Here is a 27,840-nt window from a genome sequence, read left to right on the forward strand (position 1 = left end):
AATTATTTCTTAGTGTTTTTGTTCCATTCAGGCCTTGATGAGTGGGTGAGGACTACAAACATTAGCAAGGGAAATCTTTAATCATTTTTATAGGTTCAACTTTTTTTTTCAAGGTAGGGTTTCTCTGTGTCACAGCCCTGGCTGTCCTGGAACTGTTTTTGTAGACCAGGCTGGTCTTGAACTCACTGAGATCTGCCTTCCTCTGCCTCCAGAGAGCTGGGATTAAAGGTGTGCACCACCACTCCCCGATGCCAGGTTCAACTTTTATTATTGTCTCTACAAGCACTCAAAAAGACGTACCTAGAAATAATGTTCAACAAAATCTCTGGGTACCATCTTGCCCAGTTCAGTTGCCACATAGACTCACTTATGCTCCTGCTGCAATCTACTATATAGAGTACTTCACTTATATTCTAAAAATTTTTTCAAATATGATTCACTTTCTGAACTGAATGAGGAGAGGTCTCTTCAAGAGTATAGGCAAACTCATATTCATCTTTGTGTCTCCATGGTGAGATAACGTCCAAAACACAAGTATTCATTGTGAAGACTTCAATGAATTCATGCCAAGAGAAAGGGATTTTTTTCCCTCTTTTGTTTACTCATCTATCTTTAGCATCTAAAGATCTAAAGCATCTGGTGCATAGTAGATGCTTAATACTTATATTTTAAATAGATTGATGGATTATTAAGATATCAAGACCAAATTGATCTTAAGTATTTTGGGAATATTTTTATAAGATCAAATTTTTTTTATAAAAAGCTTAACAGTTTTAGTTAGGGTTTGTGGACCATATGGTTTCAGTCACAAATTCAAGTCTGCTGTACAATGCGAAGGAAGCAGAGAACAATGTGCAAATGGCTATGTTCTAATAAAACTTTATTTACAAAAGTAATGAGTGAGTCAGATTTGGGCTGCAAGCTATACTTTTCTGCTGGTTTAGGTTTTAGCAACTCAATTGTTATAGTACTATATGTGCTTTTAAATAATATTTTAGTGTAAAACAAATCTCACAATTTTCTTTTCACTAGATCAAACTACCTCACCTCGCTTGATGGATAAATGATGCTTGCTTTGTCCACACAGGGGCAGCTCATGGCCTGTCATCCATTCTGCAAATGCTTCTTTCTTACCACGAGCATCTCAAGCCTTCAGATCGGGAGCTGGTGTGGCAGAGTGTGGATTTCCTCATGGAACAGGAACAGAATTGCAACTGGCCACCTGAGCTGGGAGAAACGATCGAGAGAGAGAATGAACTGGTCCACTGGTGCCACGGTGCTCCAGGTCTCGCATACACTGTTGTCTGAAAACAGAAACAGGGCCGCCTTTCACTGAGCTTACACAGAGGGAGGTTCATTTTTCTGACATCTGAGGGTATTTCTCATCCTGGGCCATAGCTATCAAGCTGAAATTTTTGAAAAGTAAAATAATATCTTGATCTTTAAAGGATTTCTGAAAATCATTCCACAGGTTGAAAAAACACAGCTCTCTATCCACAGTGTTAAGCAAGCACTCCCTCAGAATGTAATGTGAGTCACATATGTAGTCTGAACTATTAGGGTATTTGAGTGGTAGAATGAGTGATGAGTATGTCCAGCGTTCTGGGTTTGAGTCCCAGAATATATGCACAAAAAGAATCAGTAGCCACATGTTCAAAAGCAAAAAAGAAATGGGTAGAATTAATTTTAATAATATGTAACCCAAATATTATTTTAGTAGGATACAAATTTAAAAATAGATATGACTGGGCTAGGGACTAAAGGCACTGCTGGTAGAATGTTTGCCTGGAACATAGAGGACCTGGGTTCAATCCAGAGCACTAAAAATAATGTTAGTGTACATTCTTTCAGACATTGAAATCCTTAAAATTTCCTGTTGATTTTAAAGTTACGTAACATTATAATCAAATGCTGCATTTTAGAGTCTTTTTAGCTACATTGGAAAGTGCACATCCACAGCCTGATCACTTACATGGTGGCCTCTGTCATGCCTAGGAGCCTCACAGCTTGTAAATCTCTAATCCTAGGATCTATCACAACCCAGTGAATTACAACGTATATTTGACCAGTATCCTTATGAAACTTGTGTTAATCTTTAAGTTTCAGATGCATGGCTTTGAAATTCTTGGTCAACTGAGTATTTCCAGTAATAATTAATAAAATGTCTAATGAAATAACAACCCATCCCCCAATGAATTCTGAAATTGAGCCTTGAAACCAGAAAAACTTCACTATTCTATCCCACGTTTTACAAATCCCATTATACAACTAACTAGCCTTTTGAAGAAGGAATAATTTAAAAGAAGTTAAATTCAAACAAATAAATTTGGTTAATTGGCAAGGAGACTGGAATTATCAAATAATACAGTTATTAAATTTGTTTTTGACAATTGCATATGTATATAATGCTTTTATAATCTCCCCTTCCAAAATATTTTGATTATGAATGAATTTAGTTTACCAGGCTGTGCTTCAAACAGAAGAGCACAACTTTAAATTGCATTTGATTTATTTTTGTCTTGTTACCTGATTTTTATTGCCTCCCTTCTTCCTGTAATTAATGTTCTTTAATCAAATTAGAGTTCTGTTTTATCCTTGATACAGTTTGAATAATATGTCACTGTCTACTGTCTTATTTTCTTTGCCTGCCACATTTAACTATGGAAGGAATGGCAAATTGTGTATTTTAAAAGTACCAAGACATAGTACATTATGTTCGGCCTAGCTGCTGTCAGGTATAATTTGTGCCCATTACTTCTTACTTTGACCTTTTTGGGGAGAAAAAACACAGCAGTTATTTCCCATTCTGGAAATCATGTTTCTTGTTATATTCAATACTTCTATTTCTCCTTCCCCTTAATCATTCTCAGCGGTGGTCTCTGGATATTCTCCAAGCATCCCAGGATTCCTAAATTCTGGAGATGTCCCAAATTAAATATAGACTATTTTAAAAGGACTCAGTATGCTAGTAAAAGCCCTTAATAGAGTAGAAAGAAATCTACTAAAATGAGTGGGTGAGCCTGTTGAAGTAGGTGTTTAAATGACTGTTATTGTACCCTTTCTGAATACCAAATGCCATCTGTTTCAGCAGGTCATGGATAGGATTCATGACATTGGAGACTTTATTTACCCTCCTGTAACATTCACTCTAAGTGTTTTAAGAAGAGTAACATAAATATATTGCTTCAAATCAAAACTAAGTCCATGTAGTCACCAGAGTATGAAAAAGAAACCGATTAGCTAATTAAATAAGGTCGTTATTTCTGCTTACCTCAGCCCTCACCTAATAGTGATTATAAAACTGGTCATTGCAAGTCAGAGACAGTCAAGATCTCACTGAAGCTGACTACAAGAAATTTCTCTCCAAATTCAACAGGAAATGGCCTAGAAAAAATAATTTTATTTATTTGAGAAAAATTTTGAGAACAGATTTGTGAACAGCACAGATGGTTTGGGATGACAGACCATTCCTATGATTAAAAATCTGCCAGAGATAATCTATAGTGTGGAACTTCATTAATGCTACCTTATTCACACCTTAGCTTCCTATGGGCTTTCTTTCAGCTCACCTCTACAAGTGACTACCCTAGATATTAGGTATGAAATACATAACTAGTTCTTGACTATAGATGAGCAACCCTGGGGTCTAATTGTAACTCTAACAAGTGACCTTGAAAAAAATCTCTTTTTTTAAAAAAAAAATCTGAAATGAGTATGCTGAAGTGGAGTAGTGAATCTCAGTATTTTTGTCATCATTGACACATCTTCACATCTGGACCTTTGCCATTCCTAAGGGAAGTATCTCAGATGCTTTTATAAATACCTACAGTGACATGTAGCTTTGTGTTCTTAAATACAATAAAGTATTGCAGGAAGACTCATGTGATCCTTTCATAACCTTGATAACTCTGAAATACAGGATGGAAGTCATTTGCAGAATCATTAAAACAAATGCTGTGGCTAAAATAACCTTCCTGGCTGCATCAGGTTACAGCATTACTTTGATAACACTGACAGTGCACTTCCTTTATTCTGTGTGAAACACAGGTGTGAGCAGTTTTGAAATTTCATTCCACTAAGGCTCTTGGGTAGGTGACTTTGAATAAAGAGCAATGCTCCTGGAGCACAGATTGGTAGTTAAGTTTGTAATGACTCAACAAAATTACACATCCTAGCATGAACCTGGGTGGTGATGCTCCAGTATGTTGAAGTAGTGTATTCTATCTGTCACAAGTCTCTGAAGACCCCACATTTCAAAGATTTCGTCTCCCCAAACCATCTTTATTAAGTTGTGATTTAATTTCCTGGTTGTATTTGGCAAAGTCATCTACCATCACTGACTTCTGTTTTATATCATTGAAGACTAATTAGTGGTCGTAGGAAAGAGCTGTGCTAATTCCCATCGCAGTCAAAGAAACATGACATCCTTTCCTTTAAGAATCAGAAGCGTTAGGATGGTTTCCATTAGGTCAGAGTAGGTGCTAACAAATTTAGAATATGTTCAAGGCCCTACTCTGTCCAGAGCCCTAGGATCCATAGCTTTTTTTTTTTTTTTTTTTTACTATCTGGGGCTAATGCTTGATATAGCAATTGAAATCATCTCAGTCTATCTTCTTTTATACATCTCTGCTCTGCTTCTAGTGCCAGCTTCCACTAAATCAGTGGTGCTCAACCTTTCTAATGCTACAACCCTTTGATACAGTTTCGCACGTTGTGGTGACCTCTCCTAAAACTACAACCCTTTGATACAATTGCGCACATTGTGGTGATCCCAACCATAAACTTATTCTCATTGCTACTTCATAACTGTCATTTTGAAATGGTTATGAGGGGTAATCCAAATATCTGATATGCAGGGTATCTGATATGAAATCCCTGTGAAAGGGTTTGAGGCTCACAGTTTGAGAACCACTGTGCAAGGGTGCTAAATGAGGTATTGCAGGGTCAACAGACATTTGTGGAACTATTTGGTAGCAAAGCACCACACCAGATGAGGAGAAAAGAAAAGGAATATGATAAAAATTCCTGCCCTTTAGTGGTTTGCCTTAGAGCAGGGGAGGCAGACATGGAAACAGATAGTTTAAATTTGGTTTTGTATAAGTGCTACATTATATATAGTGTGAGATAGGATCCAAGAAGAGAGATTTCTCATGCTGCCTCCAGATTCAGTGAAGGCTTCCTAAAGAAAGTGATTTCTGAGTTGAGTTGTGCCAGGAAAAACAGGAGGCTTCTTCCAAGAATAACAGGCACTCAGTAGCATTGGAGCACTGTAGGTAGTCTGGTTTTATGAAAGTCAGAAACTTCAGTCCAGGAATGAAGGAGCAGCTAGCAGACAGAACAGGATGTTGTTCATGAAGGGCTTTCTGTATCATGCTATGGTGCCTGTATAATAGGGAACCCTTTGGCTTTCCTTGGCTCAACCACTTTCCACCTAACACACTCTTTTCTGTGTGTCTGGAAGCAGGCTGTACTCTCAAGGGAACCTACTAGGCCAAGGGTTGTTGGACAAAGAAGCTAAGAAAAGCCAGAGAAATGGCTTTCATGGAGACTGGCTTTATTCTGTCTGATTCTGAGGGATGCTAATAGGCACAAGATCCACTGAAAGTTTGGTTCTGTGTTCAGGCAAGGGAGTAGTAGACTTTTGTATTCCATGATAGCTCCAGAGGGCTGAGTATTTGATACAATTTTCTGTTTGCCTGTGGGGCAATCTCTAAAGGCAGGAATCCAGGACATGTGTTAGCAGCCAGCTGTTAAAAGAATTCAGGCGTGGTCTGCTTCCTGATAAGATAAAGGGAAGCTGAGTCAGTTACCTCATTGATTACTGCTCATCATCCAGAACTCAATTATAAGATGATAGTCTAGTAGGCCTTTCCCACCAGCAGGGACTCTTCCTGTGTGTTTCCATAACTATATTTGTTGTTACATAGCCTAGTTTGCACCTCCAGATTAAGCTATAAAATCCATTAAAGACAGAGGCCTTTTTTTTATTGATTTTCATTGAGCTGTACATTTTCTCTGCTCCCCTCCCTGCCACTCCCCTCTCCTTTTACCCTCTCCCATGGTCTGCATGCTCCCAATTTACTCAGGAGATCTTGTCTTTTTCTACTTCGCATGTAGATTAGATCCACATATGTCTCTCTTAGGGTCCTCGTTGTCTAGGTTCAGACAGAGGCCTTTTAAAATCAGCCTCTGCCATATAGTTCATGCTCAGTTGGTCTAAACAGTCACTATGTCCTATGAAATTATTCTTCGGCAAATTTCATCTCCATTTTTCCGCTAACGAAGCTAGCTCGGAGCTCTTCTGTCTTTCTTTAGGTGTTTCCTCATAATACTATGTACGAACAATCACATTGTTATTCAAAAATCAAAACCAACCAGTTCATAATAAAAGACTTCTAGTAGTTCCCTATCACCCACAGTATACAGTCTAAAATGCCTAACAAAACTATCATACCATCCAGAATCTGAACTCATTCTTACTCTTTTACCGTCCTGGTCCCTTGGTTAGGATGCTGCCACCCTGACTTGTGGTTTAAACTTAGATGTCTTGAACCTCTTAGCCTCTGTGATCTTTGGTGCCTAATATGTTTTCCCTGCCTCGTCTTGGGCCTGGCGTTTCTTATGTAGCCTACAAACCCCAGAAAACGCCAGCTTCCATCCAAGGCCTCCCCTGACTGTTTCCATCAGGATAGTTTTCACTTGTCTGATCTCTAGTTTTGCTGACAGCAGCATGGGCCCATGCCTTATTTTAGTCACAGTGTCTACCTAAATTTTAGTGGGTGAGCCCATCAAGACATTTATTCTATTCAAGGCCATTGTTTCCACTTTAAAAATATAATTTTGGAGGGTGCTAGGCACAAATCCCAGTGCCTCACACTCGCTAGACAAGCCTTCTACCACTGTGCTAGTCTCTTAGCCCTTTCCTGCCTTCTGGCAAGGAGGAAAGTAGGCTATGTAGGAGCTGGAGTCATCTTGGATTATTAATTTCACTATGGACTGGCCGACCTTGCAACTTGGGGAAAATAATTTCAATTAATAGTTGTCATGTCTCTTGTTTCTGCTCTTGCTTCTGTACTGGCAAGTTTCGAAAGAATGTTTATTTCCGTGGAACATGAAATATGGGAAGGGCTAACCTCAAAGCTGGAGTAGACATCTTATTGAGGTTGTCTGATTGCACTGTTATTCCTGGAAAGGCTCCTTCTTTGCTCTTAAGCAAACGGGTATTGTTATAAATATATAAACATTGCAAATTCTGAACTTCTATGGGATAATGGGTCATATTAGTTGCCGTGCTTTAGAAGTCTTCTCTTTGGAAATGTAGCTAGGAATGTAAAAACAAAAGACACTGGATGGGGATTCAGGAGGTGTACACCTTTGAGAAGTATGTTATTAAGTCCTGAAAGTCACCTCTTATTGTCATTGATGTTTTTACAGGAATTGCTTATCTGTTTGCCAAAGCTTATCTTGTTTCCAAGAAACCACAGTACCTGGATACATGCATACGCTGTGGGGAGCTAACATGGCAGAAAGGCCTACTGAAGAAGGGGCCAGGGATTTGCCATGGTGTAGCCGGCAGTGCCTATGTCTTCCTTCTGCTGTACCGTCTTACAGGAAACTCCAAATACATCTACCGTGCTCAAAGGTCAGCTGTTTTCATGCACATATTCTTACAAATCCCTTTTGCCCTTGAGACAAGATCTCTTGTGTCTTAGGCTGGTCTTAAATTCACTATATAGTGATCAACGACCTTGAATTCCTGACTCTTTAGTTTTGCAGGTTCTAAACTTACAGATGTACACTACCACACCATTTTATGAGGTGCTAAGGATTAAAACCAGAGCTTCTTATGTGCTAGTATTTGTCTACTACATTCTGAGTTCTAATTTTTGAAATCTTAATCTAATTGATTTTCTAAGCAGGTAATATAGTCCCCTGGTTTCAAATGTGTAAAAAAAAGGAGCATAGCATAACGATCATCCCCCCCCCCCCCCCAGCCATTTAATTGACTTCCCTGGAGATATTGTCTGGTGTGTCTTCCCAAGTTGTTGTCTGCAAATATGGGAATATATATCAAATTTTGTTTTTCTTATACAAATGATAGTGCCTTGTTATCTTGTTGATTATGCTATATGAATACATAAAGGGCCTTGTCTAACATTTTTGTTAGTCTTACTAAAACAAGAATATTTGACTCCAGTTTCCAATAATTTCATTATAAACAGTGCTGCCTTTTACCCTGTATGAATAGATTATTCTTTCCTGCCTTCTGTGTAGGAGGGAAGTTGCCTATGCAGGAGGCAGAGTCATCATGGGTTACTAATTTCTTACACTGTGAACCTCCAGACCTTGCAACTGAAGGGAAATAATTTCTAATTCCTAATTTCTATTAATAGTTACCATGTCTCTTGTTTCTTCTCTTGCTTCTGTAGTGGATATTACCTTTGTTTTGTTAGCAAGTAAATTCCTAAATTAGTCTCTGTAGTTTATTCCCTGAAGCGTTGATACATATGGAAACCAGATGTAGAGCAGACAGCATTGTTTTGAATAGAAATAACTCCATACTGATTAACTGTATACGCTGTGTCAGAAAGACTATGAATAGACTATAAATAAACTGGTAGGAAACTGAGCAGTCCCTTTGAAGGCATGTGCAAGCTGTCTGTGTAGGTCCTCAGAAGAGGTCTTGGTGTTCTGGGTGGCACTTATGTCTGATAAGTTAGGAGGCTTTTCAGCCACACCCCCCATATGATTTGATTCTCTTGTATTTGAGTTGTCATTTAGTCGAGGCCAAAGAGTGGTCCCTCATAGTTGTGAGAATCCTTTTGAAAGGATATACCCAGAATCATATTGGTTATGTGAAATAGTGCCCATTTCTCAGGTGTGTTGGCTGGATTAAATAAGTTAACACATGAAAATTATTTTATTTTTTAAGTTTTTAAAACTTTATTATAAAAAATTTGCAAATAAATACAAGAAAATCATTTTAAATAATGCCTGGAATATATAACTTCTATGTAAAGATTAACTTTTGTTATTACTAAATTTGAGTTTTATCATTTCTAAGTTTTATCTTTGCATATATATACATTACTCATTTCTGAAAATGGTATCAATAGTAAAATGAAAACTGTTGTGTCAAAAATGTACTCACTGTTCCCCAAATCAAATTAACCAATTTTCTCAATAATTCTCAGCTAAAATGGGAGCCTGAATGGTAATTATAGAACTAAAAAGAATGGACAATATTGGGTACAGTACATATAAAAGCCTAATGGTTCTATAAAAAACACCGAGCTAAGAAAACCTCATCATTTATAAATTATTACTTCTAAATAATAATTTATAAATTTATTTATATGTAATTATACATATTGAGTTAATTCTTTTTTTTCATTTTTTTTATTATTGAGAAAAGGAAGAAAAAAAAAACAAGTTTCCACCTCCTCCCAGCCTCGCATTTCCCTCCCCCTCCTCCCACCCTTCTCCCCCTCCTCCCATTCTTCTCCCCCTCCTCCCACTCCTCTCCCCCTCCCTCTCCAGTCCAAAGAGCAGTCAGGATTCCCTGCCCTGTGGTAAGTCCTAGGTCCTCCCCCCTCTGTCCATATCTAGGAAGGTGAACATCCAAACTGGCTAGGCTCCCACAAAGCCAGCACATTAAGCAGGATCAAAACCCCGTGCCATTGTCCTTGGCTTCTCATCAGCCCTCATTGTTCGCCATGTTCAGAGAGTCCAGTTTTAACCCATGCTTTTTCAGTCACAGTCTAGCTGGCCTTGGTGAGCTCCCAGTAGATCAGCTCCACTGTGCACCCCTCGTGGTCCTGACTTCTTTGCTCATGTTCTCCCTCCTTCTGCTCCTCATTGGGACCTTGGGAGCTCAGTCCAGTGCTCCAGTGTGGGTCTCTGTCTCTATCTCCATCCATCACCAGATGAAGGTTCTATGATGATATGCAAGATATTCGTCAGTATTGCTAGAGGCTAGGGTCATTTCCGGTTCCCTATCCTCAGCTGCCCAAGGAACTAACTGGGGACCTCGGCTTGGGCTCCTGGGAGCCACTCTAGGTTCAAGTCTCTTGCCAACCCTAAGGTGGCTCCCTTAACTAAGAATTGTGCTTCCGTGCTCCCCTATCCTACCTTCCTTTATCCCAATCTTCCTTTTTCCCCAAGTTCCCCCCATCCTCCCCTTGTCACTTTTCTCTCCCCATCTCCCCTTACCCCCATCCCACCCCACCCCCAAGATCCCAATTTTCTCCCCAGCAATTTTGTCTACTTCCCATAGCCAAGAGGATAACTATATGTTTTTCCTTTGGTTCAACTTCTTACTTAGCTTCTTTAGGATCACCAATTGTAGACTCCGTGACCCTTATTTATGGCTAGAAACCAATTATGAGTGAGTACATCCCATATTCATCTTTTTGGGTCTGGGTTACCTCACTCAGAATAGTGTTTTCTATTTCCATCCATTTGCATGCAAAATTCGAGAAGTCATTGTTTTTTACTGCAGTGTAGTACTCTAATGTGTAGATATTCCACACTTTCTTCAATTCTTAATATTAATAATTCTTTGCTGTTTAGAAGTGCAAACTCTTATTTAAATGACTGCATATTTAAGAAAACAGTTGATAGAAAATCAGTAATAAGTGGAATTGCAATTTATTTCCTCATTTATTTTAAGCTGCCTGCAATAGTTTCAATGGCCCACAAAAGACCTAATGAGTAATTACTCTTGATAGGACTCCTGTGGTGGCTGTAATAATCTAACTTTATGACAGTACAAACTCTCAGGCCTCACCAGCATCAGAATTGGAGATTATTTTTGTTGATGATGACAAAGGAATAAGATAGTTAAAAACCATGATATTGGTGAGAGCATTGGAAAGGCTGGAGACTACTATACAATGTTGTTTAGTTAATTTAAATAAGAAAATGAAAGTCAAAGAAAAATGTTTTTCACCAAAATTTTAGAGATCAGTGACTTATTTTAAAGGCAAATTGTCTTAAGAGCAATGCCTCATAGTTGAATTTACTATTTGATGGCACCATTATGAAAAGTTGCTTGCATTCTCCCATTCATCTTCATCCTTTGTTGCCCAAAGCAGATTGTGTAAAATCCTCACATTTATTTTCAGCCTCTGTGCTCTGTCACATATAAATGAGACCGAGTTCAGAAATAATATGCTTCCAGAAACACAAATATTTAGATTTTTAAAAAAGGAACAGTGATATATAAGTTTGCTTTGGTTCAAGATAAACAAAAGTAGGATGATTTATGTGACTTTTTCACTTATAATTATTGGACAGTGGAAGGAATAGAATCTCAGAAAATACCAATGTGCTTTGATTAGCAGCTCCTAAAAATAGTTGGATTTGTTTGGCAACAAACTCTGTTGCAAAACACAAAGACTTATATAACTGATCTTTTTTTTTCTCTAGAGAATGGAGTTTTCTCAAATTAATTACATAATTCTGAAAACAACCTGACACTAAAACTTTAACTTCACAAAAGAAGAAGAGCATCCTGTAGCAGGTCACATGGACACAGTCATATTAAATCTGTTCGTGCTTTCTTCTTCTCTTAGGTTTGCACAATTCTTGTTCACTGAAGAATTCAAAGCTGGTTCACGGGTCCTTGAAAGCATATATAGCTTGTATGAAGGCTTCTCTGGCACGGTTTGCTTTCTCATTGATTTGCTACAGCCCAATCAGGCTGAATTCCCTCTCTTCAGCGTCTTTGTTTAAAGGCTCCATCTCCCATTGCATCCTGGCAGAATTCCCCTGAGATTTCCTGGGCCTCCTCTAGGCAGTTTCCCACATAATCCACATCCAATGGCATCACAACTATGAGCCTTCACATTGCTGCCAGAAGGATGAGCTCAGCCTGATGAAGCAGCGTGATACCAGACTGGAGAGAGAGCCTGCCAAGCAAAGATGCCACAACTCATCTAAAAATCACAGATTTGATGTTTCAGGGGAGAGATGTAAAACCAAAGATCGAGAGAAAGCAAAAGGAAAATAATGTTTTCCAGTTCATGACACTGAAGGCAAAAGTGAACTGGAGATGATGGGGATAGACTGGCAACCCTTTGAAAACTGGAGAGCAAATTTGACCATCTGTCTATACCCTCCACCCTTAAATTTAGAAGTGAAGACAATCTTAATAATCTAAAATATGTAAAATAAGTTTGCCCTCTTAAAAACTGTTAGCAGGGATCAAGTGTCATGATGAAGGACATGAAAAGAAACCCTTGATTGTCCTAGGCCTTTGCTTGCTGAAGTTCATGATTTTTTTTTTGAGTGGAGATATTTGAATATGCATGTGGGTATTTTTTAAATCACTATCATGGGCACTTTAAAAACATCATATCATAACTTATTTTAAACACTGAAATTTCAAGCTTCCTTGGGTCTTAGAATATCTCTTTCCCTAGTTTTGTTTTCTTTCCTAGAGCTCAGTATAGTGAGATTCCGGGCAGGAAGGAGTGTAATTTTAGTGGCAGCCTAAGCTTAGTAGCTTAGGGGTGTGGCTTGTTTAGCATGCACAAGGCCCTAGTTCCATGCCTAGTACCATAAACAAACAAAAAAGAAGACAGGAAAATTCTTATCTAGCAAATAAGTGTTGTTGTCATGTGTTTGTCTCAACTTGAAGTGTGACCTGTATATTGTATATGTTAGTAATTCTTCAAATGCCTTCATCTTTGTAATCTCTATGAAGCTATTAGACTGTAAAATATGCTCTCGGTGAAAATCACTCATCTCAAAGATCAGGGTAACTACCACAAAGGTAAGTCATTTTCGTATTTCATAGAATACCATGAAAGACATGGAATGAGGAAAATAGAAGTGGTTATCGAATGAATGTTGTTCTATTTTATCCTATTAGATTAAGAGCGGAATGAACTCCCTGGCTGGTCACCTTACCTTGCAAAACAAAGGACATGCTAGAGCTTTACTATCATACCAGTTGATTTTAGTTATCATATTAAGTTTACTTTTGCTAATAACAAAGGTTATAAAAATACTTCAAGCCAATAGTGGATTGCTAAACACTAATAGAAGCAACTGTCACTTCCATACAGAGAATATGAGTTTACCACAGTCCCGGTATTTAACCACTGAAGTTCAAACATCATATTAAAGAAAACTGTTATGCTGTATAAGATGTCATTGTTTCAATAGTCATTAGCTATTTGGATATACATAGGTACATATGTGTACATGATACATTTAATACCATATAATTTGAAGCACTATTTGAACTGTAGATAGACTTTGGGAGGAGTTACTGCCTAGAAATATTTCTGTGTGTGCTGGCTTGTGGAGCTGTATGAACCAATGGATTTGTATGGGTTTGTATGAATGTTATATGTGTGATCCTATTTTGAAAAAGAGGATCTCTTGTATTCATAAGATTCTCAAAGAATCTTACCAAAGAAAAGAACTTGTCTTTTTATATTTTATGACTCTTTGCATGTTTACAATCGTTAACACAAGCTGGGACAAAATGAATTTTGCAAAATATGTACCTTGTTGGCTTATGGTCCCATTTCACACCCTCATATTTCAACATATAAAATTGGCTTTAATTGCCCATCTGTGAAAATACTGTTTGGAGTAAAACTTAATTCGATTCCAGAAGTTCTTTCTTGAGGAGGGCAAGCACCTTTTGGAAGCCCTAAGGAAGATTCTGTTTACAGAATGTTCTCCTTCTGAAAGGACCAGTGACAGCTCCTACAACATCTCATTTAAAATGCCTTTGGCATGGGCCCTACAGGCTAACGATAACCAGGCAGAATTAGGCCTTTTACAATAAAGGAATACATGCTTTCATTGTGTCTGAGCAGCCCCTCAATGTGTGTTAGGTGATCCCCCCAAAGACAGAGCTAGGAGGGAACAAAACAAGGATTCGAAGTCTGGTTTCTCCTTTCAGGTTCATTTATTCAGTATTCTAGATTAGAAATATGCCAGCATTGCAGTAGACAAATCCGCCCCTCTCTCAAAGGAACTTCCTTTAAAAATCTGCCCACCTCTTCCATCATTCATTATGTGGACCAGAAAACCAAAGGACTAGGAAATGACACATAGCTTTGTTGTATCTGTTATGTTTCCAGGAGCTTTAGAAAAACTGAACCTATCTTTTAAAGATACAATAGAGTGACCGTAACTTTGTGCTGATCATTGTGAAAAGCTTGCTATTTTTGTATATCATGTCTAAAAAGGGGTCATGTTTGGGTGTGGTCTTTCTGAAGTACCATCTCAGTAAATTTGAAACAAGGCTACACTTTTTTTTTTGGCTGTTAAGCCTATCATTTCCATTTTCCTGAAAGACAAGCACCGCTAGTTAGAGAGTCCTCTTCTATATTACTTTCCCAAGAAAGGGATGAAAGACACATATTTTCAGCAGGAAATTAAGTCATGTCATTTATTTCATAATCAATTTCATGTGTAGTAACATTCTTAATGTTAAAGCATGAAGGCTACTATGGCAGTTTTATTATTTTTAATTACAAGTACATGTGTGGATATGTGCATAATAGTGCTGGAACTACAGTTATGGACGGCTCTGAGCCACCCGATGTGAATTCTGGGAAGGGAAATCCAACTTGGGTTCCCAGAAAGTGGGGTGGGGCTCCATGCTCTCAACCGCCAAGCCATCCCTTCAGCTCTTACTGTTCATGCTATCATGCTATTTACTATATGGGACAAAATCAGTCCTGAATGCTGAGTGGAGATGTTTGAGGATACTTTGAAAGAGCCTTAACAATAAGGAAGGAGACGCATTATACTTCAATAGCAATATATTGTAAAACACTGTAGCTTTGTGGCATTAACACAGTTACTTGCCTTTCTTTCTACCCTTAACTGTCTATATTTAATTTACCCTATCTCATTGCCACATTACATCTTTTCAGTTTGTAACCTGGTATTTGAAGAGAACAGAAGCTTGACAGTGTATATTTCCCACTGACTTTTTTCCAGGCAATTGACCATGTTGTTAAGATAATAGTATTCAATTATGACAATTCATTACATAGAACAGCTTACTTGCTCTCTAGTAAATCCCATCTCTTCTTTTTACTTCTTTAGTTTTCTTTGAGATTTTAATCAAAGTGTTATGCAAATTGTTTTGGTTTCTTTTTTTTTTTATTGAAAAAATTTCCGCCTCCTCCCCGTGTTTTGGTTTCTGTAGAGAGTATATCTCAGTAATTTCAATGCAAAAAATATGAGTTTGGGATATATAACCAGGCTAAGAAAGTATACACAGGCTGAGGATGTAATTCTATAGTAGAACACCTTTCTAGCATGCATGCTGCCCTAGGCCGTAGTCCCAGTGTTAAGAACAAAAAACATCAAAGAAAAGACACAATTAAAAGGAAGTAGTAATGTCAAGAGAACCATGTTAGAAATCCTAAATCCTTGTTCTGACACTTTTTTGGGGGTATTTTATATAGTTAGGTACCTTGCCTAATTCATACAGTTGTCATAGGAGTTATTTGTCAATATGGGTTCTTTATTATTTAAAAAGGCTTCTATGTTTTAGGTTCCTACTATGTGCACATAAAATTATGCTCAGTTTATATTTAAAAACTAAACAAACACATTTCACATGAAGATGCAGTGTTTGGGGCCCAGAACACTAGAAGGGTAACTATATATTTTATATTCCACTACCAATTCTGACTGTGGTGTTTGTGCCTCAGAAGGTTCTGACTTGAAAGAATTTCCTCCAGAGGAATGGGTGGTATAGTCTAGACGCTCTCTTTAACACAAATATTTATTTTGCTGACTGAAAATAAAGGATTCTGTTGCCAATAACTGAAGAAAAGGAACATCCAGGCCATAACTATATAGCAAAAAATGAATTGGGAAATAGCATAATTTAACACTGATTTTGATCTGCATTTTTTTAATTTGGTCATCAGAAGTGTGTTACCTGTAGGAATAGAATTATGCTGCTTGTGAAGCCTCCTTTAAATTATTATGTCTCAAATTAATAGCTGGGATGACTAACCCTCAAATTTACCAAGGTCATGTGATCTTAGCATAAATTTGGCTAGAGAAAGGCAAGCTAGAAGACAGGATCAGGCTTGGGGGTTGCTTACCAAAGCGTGGTATCTGAAGATAATTTGTACATGTGCATTTAATGAGACTAAACAAGTATAGCCTTACCACTGGGCCTTTTTGTTTTTGCTTACTGAAATCTCTTTAATCCTAATTCACCTTCAAGTCAGCATGTGTCATCACGTGTCTCTAAACATTTCATTCTGATAATGGATTTTTTACCCCCTATGTCTGTTTAATCACACACATGACCTCTCTTCTCCTACGAAGGCAGGCTTCCTCTGTATCTTTGTCCACATCTGTCCTTAGCTAAGAGCATGGGGCTCAACAAGACTTGATTCTACTTTAGACAGAGGGCTGACCTCGAGGTCAGTTGCAACCAGAATTAGGACTATTCTGTAGTCAGATCACAAGTACAGGGCAAGCTGCCACAAGAGTGCCTGTGCAATGAGAATAAGGTAGTGGCCACATGTATCTTATTTCTAATCCATAAACAGGACTGGCCATATTGTTTTTATGTCTTTTATTATGTCATAAAAGACAAAAACCAAAGTAGTTCCTACACGAACAAAGTCTCTCCCCTTATTTTATAAATTGAAAGTGTTAATAAATTGGGACCTAATGGGTGATGCTGTTAAGATTTAAAAGAATATTCATTTTTATCTTTAAATATTGAACCTTGTCCTTTCCATCTAGTTCCCTTCACAAATGACAAAGTCTCTCATCTTCAGGATTCTCTGCGTCTTCATTTCCTTTGGGGGTACCTGTTATTCACCCATTCTGAATCAACTTTGAAAAGTTATTTAAATGGAAAACCAAATCTGTGTTTTTGTTCTGCATTGGGGTGGAAGGAGGGCCAGCGAATTGTATGACACATGAAGCAGACTTATCTTTGTACTCAGAATCACCTGAAAGGCAAGATACCACTTTTGTTATGGAATATTCACTTACTAAATTGAAAGTAGCTGAAGATTTATGTCTTAAAGGTCTTCCTGAAGTACCCCAATACGATCCCTTGTGTTATGCTTTCAATGAGCACTCCAAAAGAATGGAGATGGGTAAAACACCTGTGTGTATGTGTAAACAGAATTCCTTCATATAGAATAATGCAGTTCTACTGAAATTTTCTTCATATATTTTGTGTGATGTGTTCCTCAGTGTATAATCTTGTATTGTGTGTGAAATAGCTGTGACTTAGCAATCAGTATAAAAAAGGCATAAAATCTATACTTGTCTACTGTCTTTAGCAAATGACCTTATTACAGCATATTTTAGTGGGATGTCTGTGTGTAAGTGGCAATTACCAGTAAAATAAATTGTGTCATTAAATTTGATTCAAGTTGAATGTGGTAATACTTATATATAGATATATTCAAATAAGCATATTGCTTCAAATAATCAGTCTTGTATCTTTTAGGGCTTTTAATATTAGAGGTGTCTTCTGAAGACTGTAGCAGCGGTAAACTCCTTTTGCTCTTGAAAATGCAGTATTATTTGTATTATAGAGATGTCCCAGCAGTAAGAATGGAACACTGTAAGAATAATAGTTTGGTCTCAGGATCTGGTATAGGCCACTCCAGTCTCTTGGATGTAGTGGCACCAAACTAACAGAATTTTTAAAATGGATTTTGTAGAAATCAGTGAACCATGTTGAGAAGCCATAAATAACTAGGGACTGGTCAAACATCACATACTAGAGTGAATAGAATCTACTTCACCAAAAGGGTTTTCATTTTTGCACAATTTGCAATATTTAAAAAAATATGTTTGTATCATCATTGGGTTAAAACAAAGTTAATCTTCCTGATGGTACATTTCATAAGCAGCAAACCAGTGCAATTCCATAATCTTTTGAGGCAATACCCCAAATAGGAAATTGTCAATATAGTATAACAACTTACTCCTAATTGCACCTAACAGTAAAGGAGCGCCACAGTTTAATGTACTATTGAAGTTTAAAGATGTGCTCGATAAATTAGTATTATTAATAAAGTTGCGCTCTTTGCTGTATTTCTCCACCAATTACGAATAAAGCAAAATTATAAAAAATAAACCAAATGATAGGAATTAGTTATTAGTACTTTAAAATTCTTTTAATTTTTATTAACATTAAATTCAACACCAGTTATCTGTTGTATATGACAAGAATTTTGAAATACTTGCACACCAATTGAGAGGCTTTGTAAAAATGCCTTTTTGCCAAAATCAAGTTCTTTGACTTCTTGCTAATTCTTATATGTCTGTAGGGGTACTTTGAGGGGTTTGAAAGATATATCAGGAGCAGTTCTAATCTTAGTGCAGAACATTTTGCTAATCATTTTACTATATTACAAAATGTTATACTATGATATTTTATAATAAAACAAAATTATCAAGTATTCTGGCCTATTACATATTATTATACCCAAACATCACTTTCTATAAGTCTATTACTGAGTACACATATTTTTTTAAAAAAATCACAGTGGGTATTTTGGTCTTAGTGAGGAAGTATGATGCAATATCTGACATTGATTTTTAATGAAAATCCATTTAAATGTAGGGTAGAGAAACTAAGTTGTAAATGTATATGTTCATCTGACTGATAAAATGACAAGTGATAATTCGGAAAGGTCAACTTATAAATGCTCATCAGATTTTAGCTTTTGTTATCTATTGTTCCTGGAGCGGGACGACAATTGTCAGTTGAATTTGCTTCAGCTTCACGGAGGGGGGGGGTTGCTTACAGTCCACTGCCTGGTGTAATGCCATCTCTTCCGAAGCAAGACTGACTTAGAAACTTAGTGATGCACCTTACTATTTTTTAGCTGCTGTTATAATATCAAAAACACTGTGATCTTTCCAATGTGTTTTCTGTATCAGTTTTGTACTGTAGAAAATAATCTGCCATAAACTGCACTTTATTGTTTAAAGTGATGTTGCTGGCTTATTGCACCGCTACTCCACAACACGGTCCACTTAATAATGTAAAACCTGTGATAATCCTTTGCCTTAAGATCTGATGCTAAACCGTTATTGTGTTCTAATTAATTATTTGTAGCTACTCATTAGTTACCCTTTAAAGCTAATGATGGTATCAAATAAAATATTAAACAAATACACCGTGGAGGACTGCTGGTGATTCTGTTTGTGACTGTGTGTATCTGGATCCAGGACGTGGTGGCATGCTGGTCTCTATAAATAGGCATTCGTAATCCTTTTGGAGAAAGGGCCTGGTACTTCTCAGGCCTTGGCTCAATTCTCCTTCAACCATTATAAATAGATTTTCTGAGGTCACTTCAACAACCAAGTCAAACGACTCAACTTGTCCACACCTCTCTTCGTTCTTGTGGAGATCTTACGAATCTTTACATCTTGTTTATATTTACATCATTTTCCAAAATAGTAAAATGCCCAAGATGCCTGAAAATTAAAATCATCCAATTTCTTTTATTTATTTATTTATTTTTTAATTTTTTTAAAAATTTATTTATTTATTAAGAATTTCTGCCTCCTCCCCGCCACCGCCTCCCATTTCCCTCTCCCTCCCCCATCAAGTCCCCCTCCCTCATCAGCTGGAAGAGCAATCAGGGTTCCCTGCCCTGTGGAAAGTCCAAGGACCGCCCACCTCCATCCAGGTCTAGTAAGGTGAGCGTCCAAACTGCCTAGGCTTCTTCATGGAAAATGATCTTAGAAGGTGTGGAGGAGTGTGTGTGTGTGTGTGTGTGTGTGTGTGTGTGTGTGTCTGTGTCTGGGGGAGGTGGGGTGTCCATCTTGATGTATAGAAGGTTGTGAAAAACTCAGCGGGTACACAGGATGTGTACAGGATAAAACCAGACAAAATCCCAGCACTGATAAAAGGACATAGACACAAATTCCAACCTCCAACCAAGAAGATATTTGCAGTTGATATGTTCTGTTTTTGCATTTGAGTGTCAATGAGTACCTGCCAGCCACGCTCCAGGGCAGGTCTCATGGTCAGGAGTAGTGGGCCAACACAAAATGGACTCCATGTTTGTTGGTTGTTTTTTTTTTTTTAAAAATTATTTTTGTACTTTTTGTTTCATTTTGCTGATTTTGACTTTTTTTTTGTCTTACTGTTTTTTATTTTAGGTATTTTTGTGACAGATAGCATAAAGTTGGGTTGTTGGAAGGATGGGAGAGTAGGATAGGGGAAAGAATACGTTGAAATATATTGTATTCAGGTTTTTAAAATAAACAGTTGAGCGAAAAAGAATTGTGTTAGCCTTAGGGGTTGGCATACCAACAGAGGTAGGTGTGTGTGGGTCTGGAAACTGCTTCCTTATTAGTGAAAACCAGACTTGAAAACCGTCCGTGAAACCAGACGGATTGTGGATCAGGAAGGAGTTCAGACTCCCTCACCCCCAATTCTGGTTTCTGCTGCTTGCGGAAAGCAAGCATTCAAGACAGCCTAGACCTACGGACTCTAGGACCCAGAGGCTGCGCGCGGGCCAGCTGGCTTGGCGGCCTCCAGGCGTGCTCGGGCAGCTGCGGTCAGAAGACGCGGGTTCGCGACCCGCCCTGAACAGTGTCCCCAGCGCCTCCGTGAGCTTGTGGCGCGCGCTGGCGGCTGCGCACAGTGCGCGTGGGCGTGTCCGAGCGGAGCCACGCTGCCCGCCCCACCCCCTTGTGGCGGTTGCCCCCAGGCTGGGCTCAGGCTTGCGCGGGGCGTGTGGCCGGGCCCGCGTGCCCTCGGCGGGCTAAGCCGCGTGCCGGCGGCTCGGGGCCGGGCATGCTGGGAACCGCTCGGTGAACCGTCACCGCCGCCGCCGCTGCCGCCGCCGCCACCCGCCGGGCGAGTCTCTGAGGCGCGGAGATGAAATTCCCGGCCTCGGTGTTAGCGTCCCTGTTCCTGTTCGTGGCCGAGACGATAGCGGCGCTCTACCTGAGCAGCACCTACCGCTCCGATGGGGACCGCATGTGGCAGGCGCTGACGCTGCTCTTCTCCTTGATGCCCTGTGCTCTGGTGCAGTTCACGCTCCTCTTCGTCCACCGCGACCTCAGCCGCGATCGGCCACTGGTGCTGCTCATGCACCTGCTCCAGCTCGGGCCCCTGTTCAGGTGCGTGTGGAACCCAGAACCCGCCCTTAGGCCACAGCCCCTGGCCGGTCCCCCTCTACTGCCCCAGCTGGGGAAGAGGCCTTCCTGAAGGGGACAGGTGGCCAGAACCAGGGTTGACCTACCCTGCTTGCCCAAACCTTCCCATTCCAGTCTCCGGAGATGTCCTGGATTTCAGAACCCATAGATGGAATTGCCAATGTTAACTTGAATTTGCTCAAAAAGAGCAGCAGTCTTTGCCTTTTTTTTTTTTTTTTTTTTTTGGTCTCCTAAAAGTACGTGGCTTTCTCTGTGGTCAAGTGGACTTCTGCAGGATTGGCATGCGTGGTCTTTAGAAGTTACTCTAAGCGCGGTTAAAGTCAGAGCCTTTATGGGTCATTTAATTTTGTTTATCAAGCACATGGCACTTAACTGTGTACCAGGCACTACTCTAAGTGCTTTGTTAAAATTTATTTAATTCATATACAGAAGTCTATAAATTCATGCACCCTACTTTTCTCTTAGCGTGATGATTATTGTCTAGCGTGAAAACATACGGTACCAGAGATGTCTTCTGAGTCTGCCCAATTTCTAATATAGTCATGAAATCTGGGACACAATGTGCCTTGAAGACAGGAAGTTACTATGTGTTAAGAAAAACTGTTAATGCCATTTCTGGGGGGAGAAGTTGTTGTTGTTGCTCTTTGTGGTGCTGTGGAGTCAATCCAGGGCCTGGTACAGGCTAGACAAATGCTCTACCACTGGGCTAAATCCTTAGCCCTGAGAATTAATCTCTATGAACACAAAACAAGAAGTACACAGTCATGAAATAGACCTGATTTTAATCTCAGAACTTGAAGGGAATTTAAATGTATTATTTTCCTATCTTTTATCTTACTCGGGGAAATGCGAAAGTAAAAGTTTATGTTCAGATTAAAAAAGCGTTCACAATATTAAAACTTTGCATGCTACTTTAAACACAACCGTTTTAGCTTACTGTACTGTGCAGTTTAACAGTTATGGCAAACTCGGTAAACAGGTTCCCCATTCTTCAGAAACTAGGGATTCCTAGAAAGGACAAGAAATCTATGCTGGTAGTAGTGTTGCTGGCAGTCAGGGAGGCATCAGAAAATTGGGTTGGGGGTACTTAGGAAGCATGGCAATCAATTAGCTAGTAGGGAACCCATGTTCCTAAGCAAGCCCTGTGGTCCTGCTAGTGCCCCTGCTCGAGAAGCAAAGTGAGGTTTGACTTTAGACAAGGCACTCATCATTTAATGTCATCTGTGGGGAGGAAACTCATGTTTGGGTGGAGTGGCTTGGGGAACTGAGAATTCACAAAGGTTGCTGGTGCTGAGAGGATTGGTTCACACCTCCATGCCTTAGCTGATTGACTCTTGGATTTGTTCACTGCGTATCTGTTATTTTGGTGCTGGAATCAAGGACCTTAGGCATACTAAACCCGTGCTCCGCCAATGCTATAGGCGCTCTCAATCCCTGTCCCCATTTTATACAAGGAGTAAATGAGGCTCTGGAGCATGTTCCCAAGGCTTCCTTCCAAAAGGCAATTAGGTTCATTATGTTCTCTGTGTTCTGTAAAAGAAAGTAGAGTGTTCAGTACACTTTATCAGCAGTTCCATCTTCAAAGCTTTAAATGGTTCATTATTTGTGAGCAAAATTTAAAAAAAAAATAAACAACCAAAAGTAACCAGGCAAGTAAGAATCCTCTATCATTGCTGTCATTTAGAAGTGTCTCTTAACCTTAAGAGTACCTCAACACAAAGCTGATAGAATATTGCTTATAAAAACAGCAACTATAATCTAGAGTTCAAGGGTGTATATTAAGATGTTAAGAACAATAGAACTGAATGGCAGAGTGTGAGTTTAGGGTTTTTTCCTCCTAAATATGAACATAAGACAAATTTCTTCTTTATTATAAATTCTTTGGTATTCTTCAGTCATCAATGTACTTAAAAAACTTTATTAAGGAAAAGAGTCTCATATTCAGATATTAGCTGATTTATGTCAAGAAGTAATGGACCCATGATCTTTGAAATGAGATACACAAAATAAGGTTTCAAGACCCTTAGCTTGCAAATGAAAAGGAAATTTGTTGATTTTTGGTTAATGGGACTTAAAAATTATTACTGAGATTTCTTCCTAATGACAGGTTCTAATTTGAACTCTGAAATCATCAGCTTTTCAGAAAGATCCAGTTATTTCCACAAACAAGGGAATCACAACATTTCTTCCCTTTTACCCCTTAGCAATGGTTTTTAGTAATATTTTCAAGTTGTTTGGGGGCAGTTTACTTCTACTCAAGTTAGGGTAGCCAAACTACCATTTTTAGGGAGATGCTGTTATTGAGTTCATACAATATGACCCAATTAAAGTGCATATATATTTTATTCTATATAGTGCTTGCCTTAATATGTCAGATCCTTAGTCTGTAATACCTTCCACTAATGATTATGGACTGTAACTGTTAGCTCACTTCTACCCCTTTATTACTCCAGGGAGTCATTGGCAGAACTATTTAGTTCATTTATTTATTATAATTTTAGTCATATATTTAAATGTTTAGCTATAGTTTCTATAGTTTTTTCTAATATGAACTGGATAGTGTCTTGAATTATCTTTTTTCCAATTTGAAGGAAAATCTTTAAGTTATACTAAATATTCTGGAAAAACCAAATATTTCTTTGGAAAAAGTATTTTCATTAGAGTCCTTGGTACCTCAAGTCATTTGTGCTGCCACCAACATGCCTAGTTTTACCTAGGGGACAAACTGCTGTTATGATTGACAAATAAATTATATTATGCTAGAAAATGGAACTGAGTGAAAAAAATGATCAAATTACTAAATATCTACAGCAAAGATCATCATGAGGTCTTCAGGCTGTGCTCCACTGGCCAAATCATGCCACCACCTGTTTTTGTAAATATAAAGTTTTTTTTCTATTTTCTTTCTTTTTTAAGATTTATTTATTATGTATAAAACATTTGGCCTCCATATATGGCTGGAGGCCAGAAGAGGGAACCAGATCTCATTACAGATGATTATGAACCACCAGGTGGTTGCTGGGAATTGAACTCAGGACCTCTGGAAGAACAGTCAGTGTTCTTAACCTCTGAGCCATCTCTCCAGCCCCCGTAAATAAAGTTTTATTGGAATATAACTATCTATAGCCATTTCTTTATATATTATTTGTCTGCAGAGGCAGAGTTGCGCAGAGACCCTGATAGCCTATAGAACCTAAAATACTTACATTACACAAAAGCTTCCTGACCAATGGAGTATGTGATATTGAAAAACTACCTTGAATAATCTTTATGAAGGATGCTGGTCCTCTACCACTGACCTACATCCTTAGCTCTTACCTTTGGTGATTTTATTCAAGTAGTTCGTGCAGAGAAACAACAATTAAAACAAACCCTCTAAGCAACATTGGAGTAATTAGATGAGTCTTGGCAGAATTTTAAGAAAACAATAGTTTGTTTCTTAGTTTTTAGAAGTAGTAGTAAGTGTTTAGTAGTAGTAGTAGTAAGAGGTCTTGGAACAGTTCATAAATTTATAAGATACATTGTTTGAAGTTTTGTTAAGATATACCAGGCATGGTGGTGTATAACTTTAATCCCAGCACTCAGAGGCAGAGGCAGGTGAATCTCTATGAGTTCAAGGCCAGCTTGGTCTACATAGTGAGCTCCAGGACAGCCAGGACAACATAGAGAGACCCTGTCTAAAAGGAGGACAAAGACAAATAAATCACTTGGGGAAAGCAGTGAATTGTGAGAGGCTCCAACATTGGAGCTTCCTGTGCCATTATTTTTTTTTTATTTTTTTTTTTTTGCTGGAAACTTTGTCATTTGCATAAGTTGATCTCAAGTTTCATTTAAAAAAATTCTATAAATGATTCCTATTTTATATACTCTCCTCAAACATCAATAGAGTTTCATTTTTATACAAACCCTTATTTCATTCATTCATTTCTTAGAGCAGCTTTTAGCATGTTCTACCTTTTGCTTGTTTATTTTGGTCTTTAAAATCTCTAACTTTGACTTTTAAATCACGAGTAAAGAATATTTGTTAAAATAACAGAGAAACAAAATATATTTGTACAGTGAAGAAAATAAAATCTTTAATTCAACTGCCTAAAGAGAATAATTCTTAATGCTTTGTTTTGTATCCTTGCTAGTAATTTTATGGGGTATGATTGTAAACTGTCAGGAAAAATGAACCCAAATTTCAGCAGTTTACTAATTTACAAAATTTATTTATCCCCATCAAGTCTGACCAATGTGCTAGTTGTTTAACAACTTGTTTACACAATTTCTTTTTAACAATTGGCACTTTTGAGTCACAATAATTCAGTTCTGTCATTTCACTGTTCATGTGTATGTTTGTGTGAATATATGTTTGACGGTTTCTCTTAAATTTGCTTCCCAATTCCAGAGAACTTAGACATCAGTGAGGACACTAAGAGAGACTTACATAGATCTAATGTACATGGGAAGTAGAAAAAGACAAGATATCCTGAGTAAATTGGGAGCATGGGAACCTTGGGAGAGGGTTGAAGGGGAGGGGAGCAGAGAAAAATGTAAAGCTCAATAAAAATCAATTTACAAAAAGGAAAAAAAAGAAACTGAAAAAATTGCTTCCCTTATCAAATATGATAAAATATTTTTTCAAATATGATAAATGTATTTTTATTTTAATAAATTAGATTGTTATGGATTGAATCCAGGGCCTAATACATGCTGAGCAGACTATATTCCAAGCCCAGGATTTTAATTTCTTTGAAAAAGTAAATTTGATTGTGTATTTGTGTGTCTGTGTTTGCGTGCATGTACACATGTCTCACACATATCTGGGTGCCTGTGTGAAGGTCAGAGGACAACTTGGGAGAGTCTGTTCTCTTCTTTCACTACTTAACAGAAACCCAGGGATTAAACTCAAATGCTCAGGTTTGGTAGCAAGCACCTTCACCCACTAAGCCATCTCACCAGATGCTATTTATATTAGACATTTTCCTCAACTGTTGGTTTTGAGAACAACATAGTATTTAGTTGAATGGATGTGCTTGTATATATTTATCCTTTTATTTTGAAGACCTCTAAAATAATCCCATTATTTTGCTATTAGAAGTGATGCTGATTTAAATTCTTTTGTAAGGTTTCTTTGTGAGCTGGTATATCAGAAACTATCATGTGAACTAAAAGTACAACATAAATATTGTTGTGTTACATATTATATTTATTCTGTATATGCTCCATTATCCCATCTAGAAAGTGAGCACCTCTGAATGAATGGAGTGGGAGTCTTCAAGCTATCTAGTAAAGTACATCTGCTATCATCACCTCTTTGAGAATAAATATCACGACCACGTTAACCTCTCTTCTACACCTTACCACTTTTGATGGTCTAACAATAGTAACAGGGGTGTTCATTGTCAGTCAAAGGTTTAAATTTTGGAGGAGATAGCCTTGAATTCATGAACTAAAGTATTATCTTTTTTTCTTCTGAACAAACTAGACTATACTGCCATGTCTTGATAAAATATATTAAAGAATCTTTGATTGAAAACATATTACAAGATAGATAGTAGACAGATTTAGTAAACTACATCTGCTGTCATCACCACTTTGAGAATAAATACCATGACCATTTTATTCGATCTTCTATGCATTTCCACTTTCGATGCTCCAACAATCATCTTTGATTGAATATATATTACAAGACAGTAGACAGACTTCCCCAATACACAAACCACACACTTTCTTCCCCCTAGAAAGAAGTGAACAAAGGTAATAATCATGAAATCTGTCCACTTCGTGTTTACCGGAAAGGTTGTTGTATTTCTTTTCATGCATCAAAAAGAAGGTTTTAATTTACTATTTCAAATTATAAATGTACTTAGGTTGTCATAGATACCTCCAGGTGATATTATAAAGTTAACAACATTCAATAAACCCAGTGAAGCCATAAAATCTAGCAGCATTATAAGATTGTTATGAAAGTGCTTGTTTTAGGGCATAAAAGTCAATGTTTAAAACTAAGGGAAAACTTGTTTTTCCTAGCATTTCATTATGTAAGCTTTCAAACATGCAGAAGAAAATCTTATTGACTTGTACACCCAAGTACCTGCATCCTAGATTCTATAATTAACATTTTGTTTCATGTACCTTTCCATTGTTCCATTGATCCATCCATCAAATCTATCCCCTCTCTCTCTCTCTCTCTCTCTCTCTCTCTCTCTCTCTCTCTCTCTCTGTCTGTCTGTCTCTCTCTCTCTGTGTGTATTTGTTTTAAACAAATCATAGCCACCAGTACTTTTTCTTTCCATCAGTGTCTATCTATAATATTATCTAGAGACAAAAATTTTAGACACTGGTTCCTTAAGGATGTGTCCCTAGAGCAGGCTTCGGACTCCTTAAATAAGGCATTTGCCAACCCCAGGCATGTTTGAATTTACCATGGCCAATATGGGATTATTAGGATAAAAAAATAGATAATATGTGGTCTTTCAATGAATTCTAAATTCTTAGCATTTAGCAACTATGTGCTATAAAAGTACCTAATTTCATTCATCTTCATGTTCCTCTCCTCCTTTCCTCCCTCCCTTCCTCCCTCCCTCCATCCCCGCTTCCTCCACCATCTCTCAGCCTTATTGTAGCTGAGGCTCATCTATAACTCACTGTATAGCCCACACTGGCCTTGAATGCTTGACAATTATTCTTCCCCAGCCTCTA

The 27,840-nt window shown here is 38.0% G+C and overlaps 2 protein-coding genes across 2 annotated transcripts in view; both read left to right on the forward strand.

The window, feature by feature from the left end:
• LOC121442576 (lanC-like protein 3) overlaps window positions 1-19,144 on the forward strand; it is a 105,480-nt gene extending 86,336 nt beyond the window's left edge. Inside the window, exons 3-5 of the mRNA XM_041644162.1 lie at window positions 1,088-1,285; window positions 7,435-7,642; window positions 11,577-19,144. Coding sequence (XP_041500096.1) covers window positions 1,088-1,285; window positions 7,435-7,642; window positions 11,577-11,736 — 566 coding nt within the window. The 3' untranslated portion in view covers window positions 11,737-19,144. The remainder of the gene's footprint in view (window positions 1-1,087; window positions 1,286-7,434; window positions 7,643-11,576) is intronic.
• Window positions 19,145-20,545: 1,401 nt separating this feature from the next.
• Window positions 20,546-27,840, forward strand: part of LOC121442575 (membrane transport protein XK) — a 47,800-nt gene continuing 40,505 nt past the window's right edge. The window contains exon 1 of the mRNA XM_041644161.1: window positions 20,546-21,117. Coding sequence (XP_041500095.1) covers window positions 20,873-21,117 — 245 coding nt within the window. The 5' untranslated portion in view covers window positions 20,546-20,872. The remainder of the gene's footprint in view (window positions 21,118-27,840) is intronic.

Source organism: Microtus oregoni, unplaced genomic scaffold (assembly GCF_018167655.1).
Source record: "Microtus oregoni isolate MIOR12 unplaced genomic scaffold, Mior012 000092F_000, whole genome shotgun sequence".
Lineage (NCBI taxonomy): Eukaryota > Metazoa > Chordata > Mammalia > Rodentia > Cricetidae > Microtus > Microtus oregoni.